Raw genomic sequence first — 25,096 nt, forward strand, 5'->3', positions numbered from 1 at the left:
TCAAATTGCTATAATACTATAAAAACTGCTTCAACACTAATCAAACTTGGCACAAATGTTGACTGGACCATTGCCCTTGCAACAACATGCTCAGGCTTAAATTTTCTGTTACCATGGCAACGAGGGGACATCTCAAAATTGCCAAAAATCACTATTTTGCGTTGATTTTTTCCATCAAAATTGATTTCAAAGTGCTGCAACTTCTCAATGGATTGAGATAGAGTCAAATGCTTTTCAGCGTTGCTTACACGTTACCTTATGATCAATCTGGGGTCATTTACAGCCTCTCACAAGCCCAAAATTTTCTTGGCGATGAGGGGGACTCCGCCCCCCTTCAAACCCCCCAAACAGAAGGGGGCACATCCCCCTTCTGGCAACCCCCTGATGTATCTTTTGGTTGGGGGCCGCGCCGAAAAAGAGGTCACTTTTTTTAACAACATTTCTCAAACAAAACCAAGTGTTTGGGGCCTAAATAAGGCATTTTTTCATCATTTGAGACAACAAAAAGGGGGGGGGGGTGAAAAAGGCGTTAAAAGGCGTGTATATGAAGTAATGGGTTAACAGAAAATGATGAAAATACTTGAAATTACCCTAAATCGCGTTTTTTCATGTTTAAACATGGCCTGTCATATAAATTTGATGAAAAATTGTTGTTTTGTAGATTTTTTTATTTTTTTCATTAACCCATTGCTTCATGAGCATTTTGTGAAAAATGGCTGTTTTCATTGAAAAGTCTCCCGTTACAAGTTCAAATTGCTATAATACTATAAAAACTGCTTCAACACTAATCAAACTTGGCACAAATGTTGACTGGACCATTGCCCTTGCAACAACATGCTCAGGCTTAAATTTTCTGTTACCATGGCAACGAGGGGACATCTCAAAATTGCCAAAAATCACTATTTTGCGTTGATTTTTTCCATCAAAATTGATTTCAAAGTGCTGCAACTTCTCAATGGATTGAGATAGAGTCAAATGCTTTTCAGCGTTGCTTACACGTTACCTTATGATCAATCTGGGTCATTTACAGCCTCTCACAAGCCCAAAATTTTCTTGGCGATGAGGGGGACTCCGCCCCCCTTCAAACCCCCCAAACAGAAGGGGGCACATCCCCCTTCTGGCAACCCCCTGATGTATCTTTTGGTTGGGGGGCCGCGCCGAAAAAGAGGTCACTTTTTTTAACAACATTTCTCAAACAAAACCAAGTGTTTGGGGCCTAAATAAGGCATTTTTTTCATCATTTGAGACAACAAAAAGGGGGGGGGGGTGAAAAAGGCGTTAAAAGGCGTGTATATGAAGTAATGGGTTAACAGAAAATGAGAAAACTTGAAATTACCCTAATCGCGTTTTTCATGTTTAAAATGGCTGTCATATAAATTGATGAAAATTGTGTTTTGTAGATTTTTTTAATTTTTTCATTAAAGAAATGATGAAAACCTGAAATTACCCGCGTTTTTTCATGTTTAAACATGGCCTGTCATATAAATTTGATGAAAAATTGTTGTTTTGTAGATTTTTTTAATTTTTTCATTAACCCATTGCTTCATGAGCATTTTGTGAAAAATGGCTGTTTTCATTGAAAAGTCTCCCGTTACAAGTTCAAATTGCTATAATACTATAAAAACTGCTTCAACACTAATCAAACTTGGCACAAATGTTGACTGGACCATTGCCCTTGCAACAACATGCTCAGGCTTAAATTTTCTGTTACCATGGCAACGAGGGGACATCTCAAAATTGCCAAAAATCACTATTTTGCGTTGATTTTTTCCATCAAAATTGATTTCAAAGTGCTGCAACTTCTCAATGGATTGAGATAGAGTCAAATGCTTTTCAGCGTTGCTTACACGTTACCTTATGATCAATCTGGGGTCATTTACAGCCTCTCACAAGCCCAAAATTTTCTTGGCGATGAGGGGACTCCGCCCCCTTCAAACCCCCCAAACAGAAGGGGGCACATCCCCCTTCTGGCAACCCCCTGATGTATCTTTTGGTTGGGGGGCCGCGCCGAAAAAGAGGTCACTTTTTTTAACAACATTTCTCAAACAAAACCAAGTGTTTGGGGCCTAAATAAGGCATTTTTTCATCATTTGAGACAACAAAAAGGGGGGGGGGTGAAAAAGGCGTTAAAAGGCGTGTATATGAAGTAATGGGTTAACAGAAAATGATGAAAATACTTGAAATTACCCTAAATCGCGTTTTTTCATGTTAAACATGGCCTGTCATATAAATTGATGAAAAATTGTTGTTTTTAGATTACCCTAAATCGCGTTTTTTCATTATGGCCTGTCATATAAATTTGAAGAAAAATTGTTGTTTTGTAGATTTTTTGATTTTTTTCATTAACCCATTGCTTCATGAGCATTTTGTGAAAAATGGCTGTTTTCATTGAAAAGTCTCCCGTTACAAGTTCAAATTGCTATAATACTATAAAAACTGCTTCAACACTAATCAAACTTGGCACAAATGTTGACTGGACCATTGCCCTTGCAACAACATGCTCAGGCTTAAATTTTCTGTTACCATGGCAACGAGGGGACATCTCAAAATTGCCAAAAAATCACTATTTTGCGTTGATTTTTTCCATCAAAATTGATTTCAAAGTGCTGCAACTTCTCAATGGATTGAGATAGAGTCAAATGCTTTTCAGCGTTGCTTACACGTTACCTTATGATCAATCTGGGGTCATTTACAGCCTCTCACAAGCCCAAAATTTTCTTGGCGATGAGGGGGACTCCGCCCCCCTTCAAACCCCCCAAACAGAAGAGGGCACATCCCCCTTCTGGCAACCCCCTGATGTATCTTTTGGTTGGGGGGCCGCGCCGAAAAAGAGGTCACTTTTTTTAACAACATTTCTCAAACAAAACCAAGTGTTTGGGGCCTAAATAAGGCATTTTTTCATCATTTGAGACAACAAAAAGAGGGGGGGGTGAAAAAGGCGTTAAAAGGCGTGTATATGAAGTAATGGGTTAAGCTTGATTACATTACCATAATTTTGTAGCTGAAAGTTTCATGTTTCATTTGAAAGTCCTTCATGCATACAGCATAGGGTGACCTGAGTATTGTAAGAGGCCGACATATACCGCTTGCTCATTTCGCTAATATCTACGTGCAGCAATTTGGACAGACTGAAAATACCAAGAAACATTATTTCATTTCTTGTTTCTAGTTTTGTCAAAGATCGGTTATTTCTTTAATTTTAGTGTTACAACTGACTTACATGCATAACGTTCGTAGTTAGAATCCGGATCAGCCGAATATTTGTTTGTACATTTGATACTGACTTCTTGAGCAATATATGATACCTTAATAAGAATACTAGTTAATATTTGTCTGTGCAGTATACTAGTTAATATTTGTGTATGTACATTTGATACTTACCTCTTGAGTAATATATGATACCTTGATAAGTACATTAGTTAATATTTGTCTGTACAGAATACTAGTTAATATATGTCTGTACATCTGATACTTACCTCCTGAGCAATACATGATACCTTGATAAGTATACTAGTTAATATTTGTCTGCACATTTGATACTTACCATTTGAGATATATATGATACCTTGATAAGTATACTAATTAATATTTGTCTGTACATTTGATACTCACCTCTTGAGCAATATGATACCTTGATAAGTATACATTGTACTAGTTAATATTTGTCTGTACAGTATACTAGTTAATATTTGCCTGTACATTTGATACTTACCTCCTGAGCAATATATGATACCTTGATAAGTTATACTAGAAAAATTTTGTCTGTACTTTAAATACTTACCCCTTGAGCTTATAAAATACTTGATAATGTTTTTTAATTTAATATTCCCCTCTTGAGTATATACGATCCTTGAAAAAGTATCTTTTAAATTGCTAAGACAAAAAAACTCTGAAAAAATTGTAATTTAAAGATTTATTTTTTATATTTTTTTTCTAATTGTATATTTTTATTGGTTAATGTAAATTTTTTAAAAGATTTCTTCTTACTATATGAACGATGTTAAATTGGATATACTATTTTGTTAATATGTATTATACTTGTTTATGTATATGTCTATGTTCACCTCTGTAAATATGATATGCTCTTCAATATTGGAGGAAATAAAAGTATCTATGATGGTGACAATGTTTTTTTTGTGTATATCACTGTGTTGCTTCTTTTATGACAAATTATTACAAATCAAACGATGAATTATTCACGTGATAGGCACCTTACATGTTGTTAAATAACAAGACACAGGTTTGCCCTGTCTTCATATGACAATAACATTAATCTTTCAGCCTTTATGTGATTATATCACTCATCCGAATGGCATATTACGTATATATTTTTATTTACAAAATTTGTACTTTTTCTTTAAAACGCAAAAGTGTTCAGGAAAAAAGCGAAAGCTTCCCAAGTCGGGAGCTTTCCCAGCAATGAACAACGCCCCCGTAAAATGTTGTAAAATGTCAATTGTTCTTTAAAATATTTACCCCTGTTTTTTCATGTATTTAACCCGATTACTATGATGCTAAAAAATTAATGTTCTTTTAAATCTAATTAGTTAACCCTGAAAACAGGTTATAAAATAGATACACGGAAATCTTTCTATTTAATATATACGTCTGTGACAATATACACACACCAAATAACGAATAACAACTACTGTAATACATGGAAAAAAACAACCTTAGATAGGAAGCTATTCTTTATCAACATTTCTAAGGAATAATTGAATATAGAAAAATAAAAGCACTTACGCAAAATGGGTCACGTGTTCGTGCTTTCTTGTATGAAAATGAATCGTTTACTAGAATCAAAATTAACCCATTTCACCGAGAAACAGTTGTTGTAGAGAACAGGTCTGGGCTTTATAGACAAAACTAATTACTTCATTAAAATTGATGCTAACCATGTATTGTAATTACAGCGTATGTGCACGAACCGAATATCCTTATTACAGTAATGGGTACATAGCGGTGGTCCGAAATACGTGGCTGCAATGTTGTTAAACTAACATAAACTCATTTTGAAAATAAAGCATAAGTTCCCTCTTTTACGCCAGTTCAGTCACCATAATTAATTCCGATATCAAATTCTTTTATATTTAATTACAAATATACATGCAATACTGCTAAGCTGTAAAAGGTCATGGAATGTGCAGGTTCATCTAATGAAGTATCTTATATATTTATGAAAAATATAGTTTTGAAAGTTTATTTCAATTAGTCAAACAGCATGTAGCATGATATCGCTGATAAAATTCGTGCATATTTGCTTTTTGACAAGAACAAATTTCAACATGTTACAGTAATCTTGATGCTTTATTATTACATTTAGGATAATCCATTTGACGTTCAATATTTCAGATGAATAATTAGATCGTAGTATAAAAAGACTGCATTTTACCCCCTTACTTTTATCATTATTGAATGATTTCAGTTATTATGTAACCACATAATATAATAATAATAATTAAGAAAAATATATATATAATAATATGGAAAAAATCGGATATCACCAAAATACATTTACATAGAAAATCAAAATATTTTGGATTCGTGGAACCCACTACCGTTTCCCGTATGCTGCAAAGTAACATTTGATTAACGTGTAATTAGATTATGATTATATAATCAACTTGAAGCAAGCATTTAATATTATTAATGAACAAACGTTCAGTCATTAAGACGAAGCTCTTTAATACTATTTTATCTCGTCTGCTGCTGTTTTTCCTGCCACAAATTGAGTTATATAAAGTGTAGGGTTACATAAATAACAAAACAAGTTCGTAATCCCATCCAAAATGGAGCAAGTTGTTGTCAAAATAAAAGCCATGTGGTTTGACTTACCATATGTAAAAGTGGGTGAATGTGTACATGATATGTTACAAAATGCAATGTCTGTATCAACGTTTCATATGAGTGCTTTGCCACTATCATCGCTTATGCAACTGCTATAAACACCTTGAAGTAAATAAACATGATAATTACATTTTATAAAAAACACTTCATCTAGTTGGTCTATTATTTAGTATTAGTTTTTGTAACGGTTCTCTATGCGTTTAAGGTTTACAAATATTTAATACACAAAATTAAAACATTCAATAAGATAATATTATAGAAGTTTTATAATGTATGTATAATATCATAGAAATGTTATACACTGACCGACTTTGAAAACGCATCGGTTGGGTGTTTGCTTTTTTATAAGGAAGAGCATATTCGATTTTAAAAAAATGCATATTGAAGGACACATGTGACAGTTAAAAAATGTTACTGTCACTGCGTCTATTCGAAAACGCATGGTAACCCGCATTCACAAAAGTCACAACCGACCTATTAGACAACACTTCAGAAATGGTCAATATGACTTCCAACAGGATAATGCTCCGGCTTACAGAGCTGTCAGAACAGCTTCATTTCTTCAGAGAAGTCAAATTAATGTGCTGGACTGACCAGCGATGTCGCCCAACATGTCACCGATTTGACATGTATGGGATGATTTAGGCCGTAGAGTCTGTACAAGTTTACCCTCTCAACAAAATGTAACATAACTTCAACAAGTCTTAGAGCAATAATGGAATAATATTCCAAAACAGTAATTGCTGCAATAATTATGTCAATGAAACAAAGGTGTCTTGCTTGCATTCAGGCTAATGGGTCATACACGAGATACTGAATGCCTTAATATACTTAATTATAAAAAATATAAAAAATAAAACAAAAAACACAGTCCATGAGTTAACTTATTTAATAATTTGCCAACCGGTTTCTCTTATGATCATCACATTTGCCCTGATATATCATAGAAATGTTATATTATATGTATAGTTCTAATATCATAGATATGTTATATTATATGTATAGTTCTAATATCATAGATATGTTATATTATATGTATAGTTCTAATATCATAGATATGTTATATTATATGTATAGTTCTAATATCATAGATATGTTATATTATATGTATAGTTCTAATATCATAGATATGTTATATTATATGTATAGTTCTAATATCATAGATATGTTATATTATATGTATAGTTCTAATATCATAGATATGTTATATTATATGTATAATATTATTGAAACTGTTATATTATATGTATAATAGTATAAGGTAAAGGTAAAAGTTGAGTACAGGAGACCTAAACAGGATCACTACTTGCTTAGGTCACGCACAAATTCCTATGACACTTACCTGCGCATGATGTAATTTCAATTGACGCGTGCGTTAATATTTCACACCACTTAATCACATTTTCCTTTGGTTGAAAGACCCATATATGATATTCATTCGAACTGATAAACAGTCCTGCAAGTCTCTATAAAAATGCTTTAAATTAAAAACACGTATTTGTCGTAATATATATTGATCTGTAATGGAAAATAGTCAAAACTAACATTATTGTGTGATTCTTTTCCTTTGAATAGTGCATTTTAATTTTATGTGATGCAAAATATGATGAAAGCTGCACGTTTGTAGATTTTCCAAACCACAGTAACCATTGTTGGCAATTTGTGATCTTGTAAATATTCAGTGTTATTATGAGGAACGTACAAACATAGGCAAAAATGGAACGAAGTCTATTTAAACAATCATCTTACAGGACCCAATTTATGGAAATGTCTTGACTTTCTAATTAAAGTAATACAAATTATGTTTATACTGCGAATTAACGGTAGCCGTTTACGACAGTAAGGGAAGTGTTGTCAATTACCCGAGACTGCCAGCCATCGTTTGAATTTTTTCTTCCATATTTATATTATCATATCAATAAAGTTCGAATAGAATTCACAAAACCATGTAATTTTCGCATTATTTTCTTGGAAGCATTCATAATGGCGGAACTACGTCATCTTTATATATTTAAAAAGGAGGGAGACTAAAAAAAGGATTGGAGCACCACACTAAATACCGCATTCCAGTACATATCGGACAAGGCGCTTGAATGATAAAATGCTAAAATCTTGCCTTTTCACCCAACAGAATGAGCTTTAAAAGGTCTAATTCATCTTTTCACACCGATTTATGTACTACGATAGTGAATAAAAAATGTAATAATCGGCAAAAAACGATATTTGTCTATTTTGTGATCATGATTTCTGCAAGCGTCTAGAGGTACTGCTCCAATCCTGTATTGAAAGGCGATGGAATGACGTCATTTTAAATGTAGCGGATCTCCAATTATCAATAATGCATTAATATCCATGATCGAAATACATGTATATATGTTCATAAAACCCACTGTGTTGTGAAAACATAGCGGTATACTGGCCACCTTGATCCTGCCATATGTTTACAAACTGTTTACATATACAGCGCTGTTCTCTAGCTGGGATTGTTTGTAATTGAGCTTTAGCATTGTAGTCATAACTCCAATCATAGTACCTTATGTCGTTACCGATAATATTCTTCATTCAGACGGTTTTTACCAACCGACTGCTAACGTGTGGCTACGGAATTTATTAACCATCGCTCTCTTAGCATGTGACTCACTGTTAAGTATTACAGAAGCAAAATTTTCCCCGTCACTTTCATTTGTATTCTTGTTTTTTTTCTCCTCTGCATTTTTCTTCTAGTCTTTACGTCTAATTATCTAAGTGCTGGAAGAAGCTTAAATCAATGGGTGGGGTACAATGTAATTAAATTAAAGAACGAAAACATATGACTATGACTCTTGTCATAAATGAAAAAGAAAAATAGTTGTCATTGTTATATGCCAGTAAATTATTGCAGTAACATCTCATTTTCATATATTTACGTTAAGGAAGTTCTCTACTGTTACAAACATACACTTAGGCAAAATGAAATACAAAATTGAACTTTGCATGGTCTTAGAATATGGTACATATAATTAATTACTTAGTCATCATATGTTTACGCCTACATTATAAAATATTACAATTACATACATATTTTGTTTATTTTTTTCAGGATTCCAGTGTCTTCCAGTGTTAGCAGTAATTTTTCATCTAGCAACTACATCAGAATGTAAGCAGGTTTAACCAATTTTATTCTCTACTCTTTATTATCACAACATGCTTGTTGCATAACATCCTATAAACTTTATGTCTAACATCAAGTTAAAATTGGTAAAATGGTTCCAGTATTCTATAAACTTTAAAGTCAAGTTGTTTTAACCAGTCAAAGAACAAAATTATTAAGAAAAATAAAGCATGACGTTTTTTTTTGTTTGTTTTTTTATGCTGTCAGTATCAATAAATACATGTACACATACATATGAAAACACTTGAAAGGGTCCAGCAGTATCCCCAGTACACCTACAAACTCAATAATTGTAAAACTAATAACAGTTTCATCTGTGACACAAACCCTCTTAGCAACAACCATCTCTCTACAATAGCCAATTTTGTAAATTTCTTTAATATCTCATATACGATCACCAAAATCATTATCATTATATCTATACACTTGATATAACGTGAATCTTTATTACAGTGCTAGCTTTAGTCATAGATCATATCTCGGCAATATGCTTGAAAAGAAAATGATAAAGCTTGAACAAGATGATTTACATGTTAAATGACTTGACGTATCTGCAGCATTAGTTTTCCATGGTGTTTCTTTATTCGCATAATGCAACATTAGTTCTTGATCGTGTTGGATAACTTAGATAACACCACTACTGCTGTTTAACAGTCTAGATCACAATGTGTGATACTTCATGTTTTGAAAGATCATTCACTAGATTTTCGTGCTGATGAAAATGTTTGATAGAAGGATTTACATTTTCTCTTATGTATAATTTAGTTTCCGTTATCTTGTTTATAGATGCGGGTTATTACCGTAAGTTTTAGTGGTAATTTTCACTGGCTTATATGAAAAAATATCACATAAAGATAAAAGGAAAAGAAAAAAAAAACAAACAAACAAAAAAAAAAAAACAATACTTGGTAAGTCCGTTCTTTCGTTTGTCCACACTTTTCTTTGTCATTCATGATCTTTTTAAATGCATATTGAGCCGATGTTAAGTCCGCTAGATCCATATATGTAGCTCAAAGATCAAGGACACACTTTTCTTATAAATGTTTGTGTACGGTCAACAATTTTGCCATATACCTATACCTTATACTGTATGATATTTTCATAAAAATACATTGATGGTTTTATCCGATCATCAATTCTGTCATTCCTGGATGTTTGGCAAGTAGACAGAAGCAGTTAGCAGCAAAAAGAAACGCGAAGTAAGCAGTAGCAGTAGCAAAATTATATAACGTGAAATTGGCAGTAGCAGCAGCAAGATTATAAAAGTAGCAGTAGCAAAATTATTTAACGTGAAATTGGCAGTAGCAGTAGCAGCAGCAATATTATAAAAATAGCAGTAGCAAAATTATATCAAAGCACAGAAAGCGCTGAATTTGTTTGGGCCTCAGAATGTCAGAAAGGTGAAGGTTGTGAGATTTTAAACCAATTTGTTTGTATAGTGTCACCAATGCTGTTTCCAGTGTTGTAAATTATACTAAATATAGTAAATTGGCTATAAGACTAATTGCAACACTGCACTGATATTCAATTCAATGTTTATTTGGCTTAAAAAAAGTAGCCTGAACTGGAATTTGAACTCCAGACCTATCGCTTCCAAAGCGAGCGTGTAAACCCCTCGACCACGGGGGCTATAAGATAACAGTCTGACGAATACCATGTTATTCTAAATTAGAGTTCGAAACCGTTATTAATTTCGATATATTTTGTTCACAATAAACCTTTTGATTAACACTGAAGTAAATAATCATGGAGCTGAATGTAAGCATGTATATCTATAAGAATAACACAATATTAGAAATCTTCGACCAATTGGGAACTATTTTTTCGTTACGAAAATAAATGCGCCTGTCATTTGACAATCTTTACGCAGTGATCTCCCCTTAATTTTTCGGCGTTAATGTACATATGAAGGGAAGTAACCGCTTCGAGGAGTTTGGACTACTTTCGGCATTTGCAAATAAGAACATCAGGGTCTGAAATTTGGCTACCATTATTTGTTTGGTCTGACGACCTAAACAAATAAAAACTTCAAATTGGCAATAGAAGAGTAGCAGTAGTAGTAGCAGCAGAGCAGTAGCAGTAGTACAGCAGTAGCATTAGTACAGCAGTAGCAGTAGCGCAGCAGTAGCACAGGAGTAGCAGTAGCAAAATTATAAAACGTGACATTGGCAGTAGCAGAAGCAAAGCAGTAGCAATAGTACAGCAGTAGCAGTAGCACAGCAGTAGCAGTAGCAAAATTTTAAAACGTGAAGTTGGCAGTAGCACAGCAGTAACAGTAGCAAAATTATAAAACGTGAAGTTGGCAGTAGCAGTAGCACAGCAGTAGCAGAATTATAAAACGTGAAGTTGGTAGTAGCAGTAGCACAAGAGTAGCAGTAGCAAAATTATAAAACTTGAAGTTGGCAATAGCAGAAGCACAGCAATAGCAGTAGCAAAATTATAAAACATGAAATTGGCAGTAGCAGTAGATCATCAGTAGCAGTAGCACATCAGTAGCAGTAGCGCAGCATTTGTTCGTCAATCATCTTGGTCTTCATTTGTGTATAACTTTTGTATTTGAGTGTAGGTTTTGAATTAATTATGTATTAATATGCTGCTTATTAAGACACAACAAGTTTCGGTTCAGCAGTCAAAATGTCAAAGGTCGTACTTGAACGTCAAAAGTTATGAGTGCATTGATGATCATGGTAAATCTATAACCAGCCATTCATTGGCACAATTTATAATCACTTGGCTCGAATATGTGGAACTTTAAAACAATTTATGATAAGCAAGACCAAGTGTGTATGTTTGTTATATGAACTTGGTTAGAATAATTATTTTTTGTAAATCGTTATTTATAGAAATGCATATTTTGCCATACTTTAAAAAAAGACTCAACTTGAATTTTCCTTTTGTTTATTATCTATAACTCCAAACATTCTCTTCAATCCATCCGTAAAAATGAATATACACCCAGTTATAGGAACTATATTTTAAGAGGCGTATTAATTTGTCAGCAATTCTTTTACAATAATAATTGCAAAAGTTTAATTGGCGTTTGGGTTAATCTTTTACCAATCAAGTTTGGTATAAAGTTTTTATCCTGCCAATGAACACACATAAATCTTAATAGTGGGAGTTCGGTTGGCATTAAACATGCTTTCTTTACTATCAATTTATAGTATGTAACCGTTGAAACACGTGCTTGAAAACCCAAATTTTCGTGTTTAAAATTGACGATCAGCCAAAAGATATAGTTCGTTTAGCACGTGTTAATCTTATAATTTCTGTGTCTAGATCAGAAGAATTTCTGTAATTGCAGACGACAGGTGGTTTCGTATGATAAGTTTGCGAAACATAATAACAACAGTTATTAATCAGCCAAGTTTCATTCATAAATTTAGAAACGGTTAAAAGTAGTAAAAATGAACCTGTTACACACCTGGTAATTTTGATGAAATACATTTTTGTTACAGTTCAATAAATACACATCAAAATTGTCTTGTGATTCTAAAAAAAGAAATGTTCTTCTTAGTGACTTTCAAAGAAAATGATACAATGCATACTTTTTAAGTCCGTTTGTCAATTGTGGTCAGACCTTACAAATTGTATTAGCTATCTTTACATTCAAACAAACTGCCTCAACTTATCATGTATAGCCGTATGACTGAAGATGCAAAGCCGTATGACTCCGTATGACTGAAGATGTATAGCCGTATGACTGAAGATGCATTTCTGTCTTTGTAGCTTCCATAAAATGTATGTGACAATATATTTAAAATCCTTTTAAAAATGCACTAAAATTTTGAGGGAACATAAAGCCTTTAAATTTGGGATATGTAAAACAAATGCGTTATATGTAGATTTGTTGGCTATTTATCTAGGGTAGAGAAATACTTTATTAACCGCTCAAACAGAAACATTCTCTATATAAAATGTGTATCTTGTTTATAGAATGATAACGTTGATTATTTGGGCTACATTCAAGCTAATTTATGTGTCACAATTTCAAATATAAAATCTGAACATCAAGATGAAGATTCAGATACTAAAGTATTCTTCCTGACTGAGGCAATTACTTATATTTATAGATAGAATATGATAAAATGCCCGGCTTGTTTAACTTCCTGTTATCTCAACAGATTTAAAGTTGTTCCGAATATCATTGCTAATTATGATATGGAAAATATTTTGAAAACAAAAAATGTGCTGACTTGTTAGGGTCTTATCTTTTCGTAATAACGTTATCATTTCTTAAAACTTATTAAAAGCTTTTCTTTTATTTACGCACGCTTGTTCATTTAATAGGTTTGTCTTAAATTACGGTGACATTTGGCAAATATTTGGTTTAGATATTAGCAGGTGTTGTCTCAAAAATGTTTGCACCTTGTCTTCTTTTTAGATTAAAATACAACAATACTTACTGCATTAAGCATATTATTAGTAATGTCACAGTTCAGTTATATTGTGAAAGAAACTGGTCACGTTCTATACATTAAAATACATTTTCATGTTTTGCTTAATGGCGGAAAGATATCTGATATGTATAATTTCTACTTTTCAGTGGGTCCATCATTATTGACAGTGGATCCCCCTCCCATGGTAAACGACAATATTAATCCAGACTGCTACAATTTTACTCATGGAAACTATCACAATATGGAATTTTATAGCCCAGGATATCCTTCACAATACCCAAATAACATTGACTGTGTCATGTATCTTCAAGGTATGTCAACATTTTATTCCTGTCAAGTGTAGTGTAAAGAAAAATATTGACAACAATAAAACAGGTATTTCAAAATATAATTAGCAACTTCAGAAAAAACAAACATCAAACGGTTAGATTAGTCGGTCGATATTGCAATATATGTTTGTTATTGAAGATGAAAATCGTCAATATATTAGGCTTTATTACGCTGGCGGCGTCTTACGTTATTTTAAATCATTATTTTTATTGCATTTTAAGCTGATGTATTGCAACATAATTCTTAATAAATCAATAAAGACATGCATATCTGATTTTAAACACACTTAAAACACTTTAAGCCCACTTACATTACACTTCATACAGGTTAGTGATGTCTTACTTGTCTGGTAAATGTAATGATTGTGCAAGTTTTTATAAAGAATATAATTATGAGCCGCGTCACGACAAAACCAACGCAGTCTGATCAGGATTCATGCTGTTAGCTATCAGTTTCTCTACTTGTAATAGAGTTGGTAAACGAACAGCATGAATCCAGACCAGACTGCGCGGATGCGCAGGCTGGTCTAGATCCATGCTGGTCGCAAACGCACTGTGTTGGTTTTGTCATGACGCGGCTCATATTAAAAATAAATATTCATGACCTTACTTACAGGATACCGTAAGGTGTTTGAGACGTACTAAGTCTTGGACAACTATCTTCTGTAAAAAGAAAAAAATCTTTTTGATACATCATATGAGTAGTTTATCTTGTCTATCAAAGATAAATGACAGTTTCAATTATTTGTATCGCGAGAATTTGGTACGTGTATATATTCCTTGTACAATGATACAATCACTCCACCAGAGTTGAAAGCAAAATGATGACGTTAGTAAATACAAGACAAGGTATATCATAAAATCTCTCGTTGTATTTTAGAGAAATAGAGTAAAAGGAATGTTCTTGTAACGTTCTCGAAAGCACCACACACATTGTAACCTAGAACTTTGAATATTACTCTTCATTTCCACTTTTCAATAATTCTGCTAGTAGACTTTTAATAAATGAATACAATTATATTAATATTTCACCGTTTAATCAAAAGTCTGAATGAGTAATGAGGTGTTGCAAATTGTTAAAGATTTTGTATGATTGTATATTAAACACTTTCATTTTAAGCTCGACTTTTTGCAATATGTGGACGCCTGTCCTACTCATGCCGACGTTGGCGTCGGCATCTGCGTCGGCGTACATATTTCTAATTTAAAGTGTTTGTGTAGTAAAATATTTTTACTATAACTTCTTTATTTTGTAAGGTATCTTCTTCAAATTTCAAATAATATATTCCACTAATAAAAAACACATAGCATGTGACAAAAGCCATTACTCTAGAAGCAATGTTTCCAGAATTATCTCCCCTTGTACTTTTTTTTTCTTAAAAAAAATGTAACTTTTAATCGCGCTTCCTATTAATTTTATTGGTGATCTATTTCAAACTTCTAATGCATGTTCCTTATCATCAATCACATCGTCTGTTACTATGCTCATAACTCTAGGAAAAATTTTCCCCCGAACATTTTCCTAAATATGTTATCATTCCCACCATAACTGTATTTCTTAATAAACTTGTATATGCACCTTGTCATCACCCACATCATGTGTGACAAGATTCATCATCTTACCTCTACTATTTCCAAGATTATCTTCCCCTAGAGAATTTTTTTCTAAAATAACAACTCATATCAACTCCCACATCATAATTATGTAGTTTTATCGTCAATATTTCCAGAATGATCTCCCTTACCCCCCATTTGTCTTAGAATTGTCTTTATTTTTCTATAAAGTCTTTTATTTATTCAATTCTCTTATAATATACAGCAACATCTACATTATAATTATGTTATTAGATTTATAAGTCTATCACCTGTATTTCCAGAATTACAATATCTCTAATTTGAACTAATTTGCAAATTTCTTCTTCTTTTTTAATTTTGTTATTTATATTTAATATTTCCTTGTTTGTTATCTTACTTTTAAAAAGTTTTTGACAAGGTTCATAACTCTAACATATTTATTTCAAGGGTTATCACCTCTTTCAACTAAGAGTTAGAATTTTGCATAAGAAATATTACACAGCTTTTACTCTGATGAGTTCCTCATAGTCTTATCGTTTTTGTTATTAATGAAGGTATTAATGAAGGTATTTACCTCAGTTGACTGACAACATAGGAATTTCTATTTCACTTTACATGCATGCTTTTTGGTGCAAAATGTTGAACATTTTAGTGCTTTCTCGATACTTAAAGAGAAATATATTAATATCATTTATTATTTTTAATAAGTCAAGATTCTATTTCTCACGATGCTAAATTTGTATAATGGTGTAGTCCTGTTTAGTTTAAACAGATTAATTTCAAGTTTCAATTCGATTGTGTTGGAAGCTATAAGCTTATTGAAACACTTGGGACCAACCAGTACAAAGTTTCTTTCTCACGGAAATAACGGTTTGCCCTAACGGGGTTTGAACCTGCGCGGCTAACAAACCTACTTTTATACTAAAGTCCAATGCGTAAATCACTCGAGCATGCCGCCGCACATCGTTTTTAAATTTTCAACACAGGGTTTTTATTTGTTATTAAATATTTAGCAGCTAATATTATAGTCTGGTCCTATTGTAAAGCGGTGCAGATTGACTTTATTATACTTATATATGACAGTATACTGGCGGCATTTTAATGATTTTAAATAAATTTCAAAATATTTGAAGAATGATGTTTTCTATTATCATAGAAATCTTGATAAATAAAGCCCTGGATGGCACAGTTTTACCCATGCATTTACACTTCATCACATACACACTATTTACTGGTGCAAGTTCATCTATTGTTTGACATCACCTATCTTATTGCCATCGAGAGATTTCTTCACTTGTAAGAAGTGTAATTAATAACCGCCTATTACAAAGTGCGTTTTATTTCACTTTGATACAATAGTTTCCTAAAACATCAAACATGGAGTATGATAGAAGAAAGAAATTATTATGTTTCATACTAGTGACGTGTCTTAGAATTTTCTGCTTGTTAGTAGCACAAAAAGCGTTATAAACGTCATTATTCGTGTATGAAAGGAATAATCCAATTTCCTTTAATTTGGAGGCGGGTAACTTGTAGACTTAGTTATGAACTTGGGTCCTTTGATGTTAGTGCTCTGGTAAGCTTCAATCGTTACATGAAATTATGGTTTTACTGGCGAAGCAGTCTGGCTTTCGTTACCGTTTTATATCAGCCATTGATGAAATCTGGTTCTATCACAAGCTATTGAAGATGAACTTCAACGACAGAACGCCGCTTGAAAGCATTGTTTTGATTAAAAGTTATGTCTGACGCGAATAATCTGTTCTTATAGTCGTCCAAGAATCCCCTTGTTTTAAAGTTACGGCTCTCCATTTTTCTTGCTGAAACAATTATATTTGAAGTAAAATAATTTAGCTAGATTTACTTTTACTGCCTTTGTTCTGATTGAGTTTTTCTATGCCTAAGTTATCTAGGACACTCATTTACACCTAGGCTAGAAATGCCATGTTCTTTCTTATTTGCATCAAAAGAGAATAATAATTTTAAAAAAAGTGATGTGTAAATACATGAACTTTAATGAATGTACATGACATTAACCTTTGAAGTAAGGTTAGCGGAATGTGAAACTGTATTGATACGTCTAAATGTATTTAGGTTTCAAAAAACATAGCACGGGCATTATCTTTTATGTAAATTATCTGTTGTTTTATTTTATTAACCAGTTCCTACACGAAATATCATTTCTGTGATGATTGCCAATTTTGTTGCATTTTGTATTAATATTAAGATAATTGTCATACAACCAGATATAAATGTTGCCCTTTTATGTTCACAATAATTGTTAATCATTCAATGTATAGGATTGAAAGAAACTGGGACATATATTTCATTAGGCAAACGACACATGTAATATTAAGATTTATACATTTCTGTGATCTGTAAAGGCTTTAATCTCCTCATACCTTTATAATTGCAGTAAAAAGCATAATGTTCTTTTGAAGCATTAAACTATAAAATAAAAAGACACTTTTCAATTGTTTTATTGCATACAAATTTGCAACGAGTTTTGGATAATCGTCTTGGTGTCGAGACCTTCAGCCAGAATTTAATCTGTATACCCTGAATACAAATTGGCAGGGTTTTACTTTATCGGCATCCAACAGTAGCTATATCTACGATCATATGCGTAATTTTAGACTACGTCGCTTTCAACCTGGGTACACGTCCGCCCTTTCCAACATGATGTACTCCCATATTCAGATTTATTGATTACCCTACTTGCCAACATGATGTACTCCCAGTCAGATTTATTGATTACCCTACTTGCCAACATGATGTACTCCCAGTCAGATTTATTGATTACCCTACTTGCCAACATGATGTACTCCCAGTCAGATTTATTGATTACCCTACTTGCCAACATGATGTACTCCCAGTCAGATTTATTGATTACCCTACTTGCCAACATGATGTACTCCCAGTCATATTTATTGATTACCAACATGATGTACTCCCAGTCAGATTTATTGATTACCCTACTTACCAACATGATGTACTCCCAGTCAGATTTATTGATTACCCTACTTGCCAACATGATGTACTCCCAGTCAGATTTATTGATTACCCTACTTGCCAACATGATGTACTCCCAGTCAGATTTATTGATTACCCTACTTGCCAACATGATGTACTCCCAGTCATATTTATTGATTACCAACATGATGTACTCCCAGTCAGATTTATTGATTACCCTATTTGCCAACATGATGTACTTCCAGTCAGATTTATTGATTACCCTACTTGCCAACATGATGTACTCCCAGTTAGATTTATTGATTACCCTACTTGCCAACATGATGTACTCCCAGTCAGATTTATTGATTACCCTACTTGCCAACATGATGTACTCCCAGTCAGATTTATTGATTACCCTACTTGCCAACATGATGTACTTCCAGTCAGATTTATTGATTACCCTACTTGCCAACATGATGTACTCCCAGTCATATTTATTGATTACCAACATGATGTACTCCCAGTCAGATTTATTGATTACCCTACTTGCCAACATGATGTACTCCCAGTCAGATTTATTGATTACCCTACTTGCCAACATGATGTACTCCCAGTCAGATTTATTGATTACCCTACTTGCCAACATGATGTACTCCCAGTCAGATTTATTGATTACCCTACTTGCCAACATGATGTACTCCCAGTCATATTTATTGATTACCAACATGATGTACTCCCAGTCAGATTTATTGATTACCCTACTTGCCAACATGATGTACTCCCAGTCATATTTATTGATTACCAACATGATGTACTCCCAGTCAGATTTATTGATTACCCTACTTGCCAACATGATGTACTCCCAGTCAGATTTATTGATTACCCTACTTACCAACATGATGTACTCCCAGTCAGATTTATTGATTACCCTACTTGCCAACATGATGTACTCCCAGTTAGATTTATTGATTACCCTACTTGCCAACATGATGTACTCCCAGTCAGATTTATTGATTACCAACATGATGTACTCCCAGTCAGATTTATTGATTACCCTACTTGCCAACATGATGTACTCCCAGTCAGATTTATTGATTACCAACATGATGTACTCCCAGTCAGATTTATTGATTATCCTACTTGCCAACATGATGTACTCCCAGTCAGATTTATTGAGTACCCTACTTGCCAACATGATGTACTCCCAGTCAGATTTATTGATTACCCTACTTGCCAACATGATGTTCTCCCAGTCAGATTTGCCAACATGATGTTCTCCCAGTCATATTTATTGATTACCAACATGATGTACTCCCAGTCAGATTTATTGATTACCCTACTTGCCAACATGATGTACTCCCAGTCAGATTTATTGATTACCCTACTTGCCAACATGATGTACTTCCAGTCAGATTTATTGATTACCCTACTTGCCAACATGATGTACTCCCAGTCATATTTATTGATTACCAACATGATGTACTCCCAGTCAGATTTATTGATTACCCTACTTGCCAACATGATGTACTCCCAGTTAGATTTATTGATTACCCTACTTGCCAACATGATGTACTCCCAGTCAGATTTATTGATTACCAACATGATGTACTCCCAGTCAGATTTATTGATTACCCTACTTGCCAACATGATGTACTCCCAGTCAGATTTATTGATTACCAACATGATGTACTCCCAGTCAGATTTATTGATTATCCTACTTGCCAACATGATGTACTCCCAGTCAGATTTATTGAGTACCCTACTTGCCAACATGATGTACTCCCAGTCAGATTTATTGATTACCCTACTTGCCAACATGATGTTCTCCCAGTCAGATTTGCCAACATGATGTTCTCCCAGTCAGATTTATTGATTACCCTAGTGGCGAGCTTTCTCCTGTTTGCTTTATGAAGTGACGCAGTGACAAAGAATAAATAGTAAGAGCTCATACCTGTATATTTTCTTGTTATTGAAATATCTAACATTGAGTTAGGGCCTTCCAATACTTGAAGGTATTGCATGAGAATATGTTAACACCATATAATGTCAAATTTATAATACTGCCAACATGAAATATTCAACATACTGCGTTTTATTTATTATCATCAGTCAGACTTAAATAAGTCCTGTAAATGTCCCATATCTCAACTATCTACTAAGAATATGCACATGTCAAAATAAAGAATCGACATAAAAACTACTTTAAATTCCAGAAATAGTTCATACTAATTAACCAAGTTAAACAATGGTTCGCCTTTATTGTAAACTTCTGCCTTTGTACGAAATATGGAAATATACCAAACTTATTTTATTTAGACACGAACATTATTAATTGTTAATGCTTACCCTCTGTTGCAAAATGACCAACATGTCAAGAAGAAATAATTACTAGTATGTTAACGTGCGACCTCGTGCAGATGACATTATTTCAACAAGAAAAGCATTGATGCAGAGCATCAAAGGGCGTCCAAGCAAGAAATGCAGCAAGTGAATATGAACTAATAGACATCTGATGACCAGATAATCTTATAAACTTTTCAATGGTTAATTGGTTTTAACCAGTATTGTATGTCATTTATGAATGGGTGGACGAAAGACATTGTTCATAATGAACTTTGGTAGGCATGCTAGAGATTTGAGTATTAAATGTTTTTTTCCACAGGAACTTAAATTCTGTTAATGTTAACGATAATATCTAAAATATACGGGTCAATGATATCCAAAATATACCCCCTATATGGTATAAGTTTATTTATACTATATATGGGTGTTTATGGATATTGTCATTAATATTGGTTATTTTATAGAATTTCAAGTTCATGTGGTATTTTCTTTGGAACATACAACATAATAGTCAAAATGAACAAAGTATGTTAATTGATTTATTTGGGAGGTCAATCTACTATTTTAATGACCTAGTCTGACCCATCAGTGTGTTTACATGCCTATCAATAAACCCATAACAACTCATGTTAAAATTGCAGACGAAGAATGATAATACTATGATAAAACAATTCGTAAAAATTGCCTACTTAAAGATTGCAATTAATTGTTTTAATATGTTTGCATTTCATTTCCTGCAAAATTCTCCAGTTCGTTGCGACACGAATGACCGTTTCGGTAAACTAAAACTACTTCTATAAATAGATTTTCGGACTTTCACAATGTTCAGGTCATCATTCTATTTATAGGTAAAGCAATAACACACATAATAACCCATTGTGTACTACAAAATGATTAATACATATACAAAAGAGCGCGATTAATTGACGGATAAGATAATTTCATTTCAATATGTTTACATTGCGAAATTATCCAGTTCGCTATTCATTTTACATATCGCGACATTTCATTTTTGATAATCAAACACTCATACCAATCGGAATGTTCGGCTATTATGCCCGACGAAAAGGCTCGAGAAGTTGCAAATGCCCTTTCACAAAATCTGATTTCATTCCATAAGAGCGTCGCGCTTCGGCGCGGAGCCAATAACGCGATGACAGTATGTAAAAAAGCCACTAGTCAAGTTGTCAATATAAGTCATACGTTTAAAGGGCCCCAGAGCTTCCGACGCCTTTGAAAGTATACACTGTTTTTTTTTAATGAATTATCTTTTCTTTTTCACCGCCGAAAATAACGTATAGCTGAAAGTTAGTTTTAATCTTGCGTATTCCTGTGCATTGCATTGGCAAGGTAATTTCTGTCAGTAGTTAGTGCCTGTGGCGTTATTTTTACGGTTGAAAATTATTTGAACTTACCTTCAAATTTTACATCAAAATAAAAAAATCCAGAGATAATAGTTCTTTCTTTAATAGAAAACAAAACTATACAAGGCGCTTTTCATTAATTGCTTGTGTTTTGATTTTTTCCCAGCTCCACATGGATTTAACATCATGATGTATTTCATGGACAAGTTCTCCATCGAGGAATCCGACGCATGTAGGTTTGACTACATTGAACTCCGGGATGGACCATTTGGCTATTCTAAGTTAATTGCAACATTTTGTGGCGAGGGTTTCCCGGAAACAATTCATACGACGTCGAGATTTCTCTGGGCGAGATTTGCGTCTGATCAGCTTGTACAGTTTGATGGTTTTAGAGCCGTGTACGAGTACAAAATTGACGAAGGTATAAATTCTATTTTAATTTAAATATTTTTTTACAATCTCATTTCAAATAACAGCGTATTTGCCATGGTAAAATGTGTCCGCAGTCTGATCAGGATCCATTCTGTTTGCTTACCAACTCTATAACAAGTAGAGAAACTGACAGCGAACAGCATGGATACTGATCAGACTGCGCGGATGTTTTAATATTACTTTATCTTTATAGCGATAATAATATTTAAAGCGACAAAAAATCATAATATTCTTTTTTCTGATTAAAATTGTAAAAATTAGAAACATTTTGTGTTTCTACCATTTCTTTAAAAATAAGAGATTCGTCTACGTGGAAATGTGTCTACATACATCTTTGTAGATGATGGTATCGTTTTCATTTAAAATTGATAAGTGGTTAATAACACAAGTATGATATGAAACTGTTTAACAGCCTTTAAAAGTATTAAAAATCTGTAAAATATTCTCATATTACTGCAACTATTTTCTTTCCACCGTCAAAATGCCAATTAAAATAACTTTTTTATCACGGAGAAGATTTTGAAGTGATTTTGAAGTATGATTTCTACTAAACTCTCAAACTGATGATAACACATTTTTCCTTCTTGCAAACAAGTTTTTTTTCTGGCATGTGCAATTAAAATAGTTCACTTTATCACAAAAGAACATCTGATTTGGTAAAACATTGACTCAAGTTACCAGTTACCTGGGAAGCGAAAGAAAAAAAAATAAGAAAAAAGATATTAAAAGATAAAATGATATTTCACAAAAAGAACATGGGGTAGTATTGCGCGCTGCAACACAGATGTAGCAGTATCCGACCGAGCATATTACTTTTTATTCACTTACAAAGATCAAAGGTTGTGATTAAAAAAAACACACACAGAAGTTGTAAAGATGTCATAGTGATATTAGCACTGTACTGATTGCGCTCACATAGCCTTACAAAACTGACGCTTTTCAACAAGTGTTAATCTTAAATGACTTCTCTTTATATTAAGACTTATCAGTTACGCAATATAACACTTAATTTACTGCTTCCCCTAAAGATAGAAAACATTAAGAAGGCAGCTTTTTTATTACCGTCTTGTTGCCCGTTTTGTAGAAAATGATTCATTTTGCAATTTAAAATACATTTAAAAAGCAGCGTTTATTCCTGGAAATAATGTTCTTTTTATCTACATCGACGGTTAATGTCTTTACAAAAATCATACATTAGTTTTACGATAATACAACATTTTGCCACAACGCATTCATCTTATTCTCACAAAAAGTGAAAACTCTACTTTTACTTGGTATTCGCTAATAAGTTTCATTAGTTTTTCATTGTAGAGTATGTCACTTGCATCAGTAGCAATTTTTCTTTTAAGGGAAACATTAAAAGAAAAGAAACGAGCAGCTTACTGAATTAGAATACTGAATATTTTATCAGTTTTTTAATTGATTTATTTGTGTATATATATATATATATATGTCATATTACAAAACAAATTAAGACAATTTATCACAGATATATCTATCACATTGTTTTTAACACAGTAATTAATTGAAAAATAATAACTTTACATTCATAATTAAATCAAAGATCTTGTTGACTTCAAAACAATATATACAACACAGGATAACCCATGAAAGTTCAATATAAAATAGAGAACTTATTTCCAATGGGGTCCTTTGATGGTAAAGAATATATTTTCTTGAGAACTGGCATTCAGGTCCATACTTAGAGATGATATACTGGACTGATGTTAAATTTCTAAGATCAAATAATATTAATTTCTATTGCACATTATGTTAATTACATATACCACATATTTGCAGGAATAATACTATGAATATGACTAGTTATCACACCAATGAAAGATATCTAGTTATATATATCACAAAACCAATCACAAGATACATTTATATAAAACATACTATATTGATTAAAACAATTATCTCTAAAACTAATAAAAAATAAAATCAGCTTGTTCAAATTGTTTCATATTTTTGCTTAGTTCAGCTTTTACTTTCTTTTTAAAGTTAAAAAAGTTACTTTCCTTTTTAATATCAAGTGGGAGCATGTTCCAATCCCTAATACCCTGGTAAAAATGTTCTTTTTGTAAAACTATTAACATGGGGTATATGAAAGTTCCCTACACTGATTCTACTATTATAACAATGAACATCAGACTTGAAAGAAAAGTTATCATACATATAAGAAGGACACTTTTTATTAAATATTTTGTGTACATGATTGAGTCTTAACTGTATGACTCTATTTTCTATATTAAGCCACCTAATACTGCTAAAATCAATAACCTTAAATGATTTTCTAGAGGAATAACCATGAATATAACGAACAACTTTGTTTTGTGCTACTTGAAGTTTATGTTTAAGTTGTTTAGTAAGGCCACTATACCAAGATGAGCTTGCATAATCGAAGTGACACTGTATTAAAGAGTTACATAATAGTTTTCTTAGCTCCATATTCAAACTGTTGCCTTGTCTATACAAAAATTTTAATCGAGAGTTTACTTTTTGTACTATATTATCAACAATAGAAGTGGCTGAGAGATCATTATCCAAGATAGAACCGAGATACTTTACTGATGGCTGAGATTGTATGGTGTGATTATTACAGTGCATTTTAAACTGCTCTAGTTTTGACAATTTCCTCTTAGAACTAAAAACAATACATTCTGTTTTACCAAGATGTAATGATAGCTTATTATCAAC

The 25,096-nt window shown here is 32.8% G+C and overlaps 1 protein-coding gene across 1 annotated transcript in view; it reads left to right on the forward strand.

Annotated features, from left to right (window-relative positions):
* Window positions 1-25,096, forward strand: part of LOC132753289 (neuropilin and tolloid-like protein 2) — a 64,506-nt gene that overhangs the window by 19,684 nt on the left and 19,726 nt on the right. Inside the window, exons 2-4 of the mRNA XM_060743743.1 lie at window positions 8,927-8,983; window positions 13,545-13,709; window positions 22,131-22,385. Coding sequence (XP_060599726.1) covers window positions 8,927-8,983; window positions 13,545-13,709; window positions 22,131-22,385 — 477 coding nt within the window. The remainder of the gene's footprint in view (window positions 1-8,926; window positions 8,984-13,544; window positions 13,710-22,130; window positions 22,386-25,096) is intronic.

Source organism: Ruditapes philippinarum, unplaced genomic scaffold (assembly GCF_026571515.1).
Source record: "Ruditapes philippinarum isolate M1 unplaced genomic scaffold, ASM2657151v2 ctg1276_1_1_1_1, whole genome shotgun sequence".
NCBI lineage: Eukaryota > Metazoa > Mollusca > Bivalvia > Venerida > Veneridae > Ruditapes > Ruditapes philippinarum.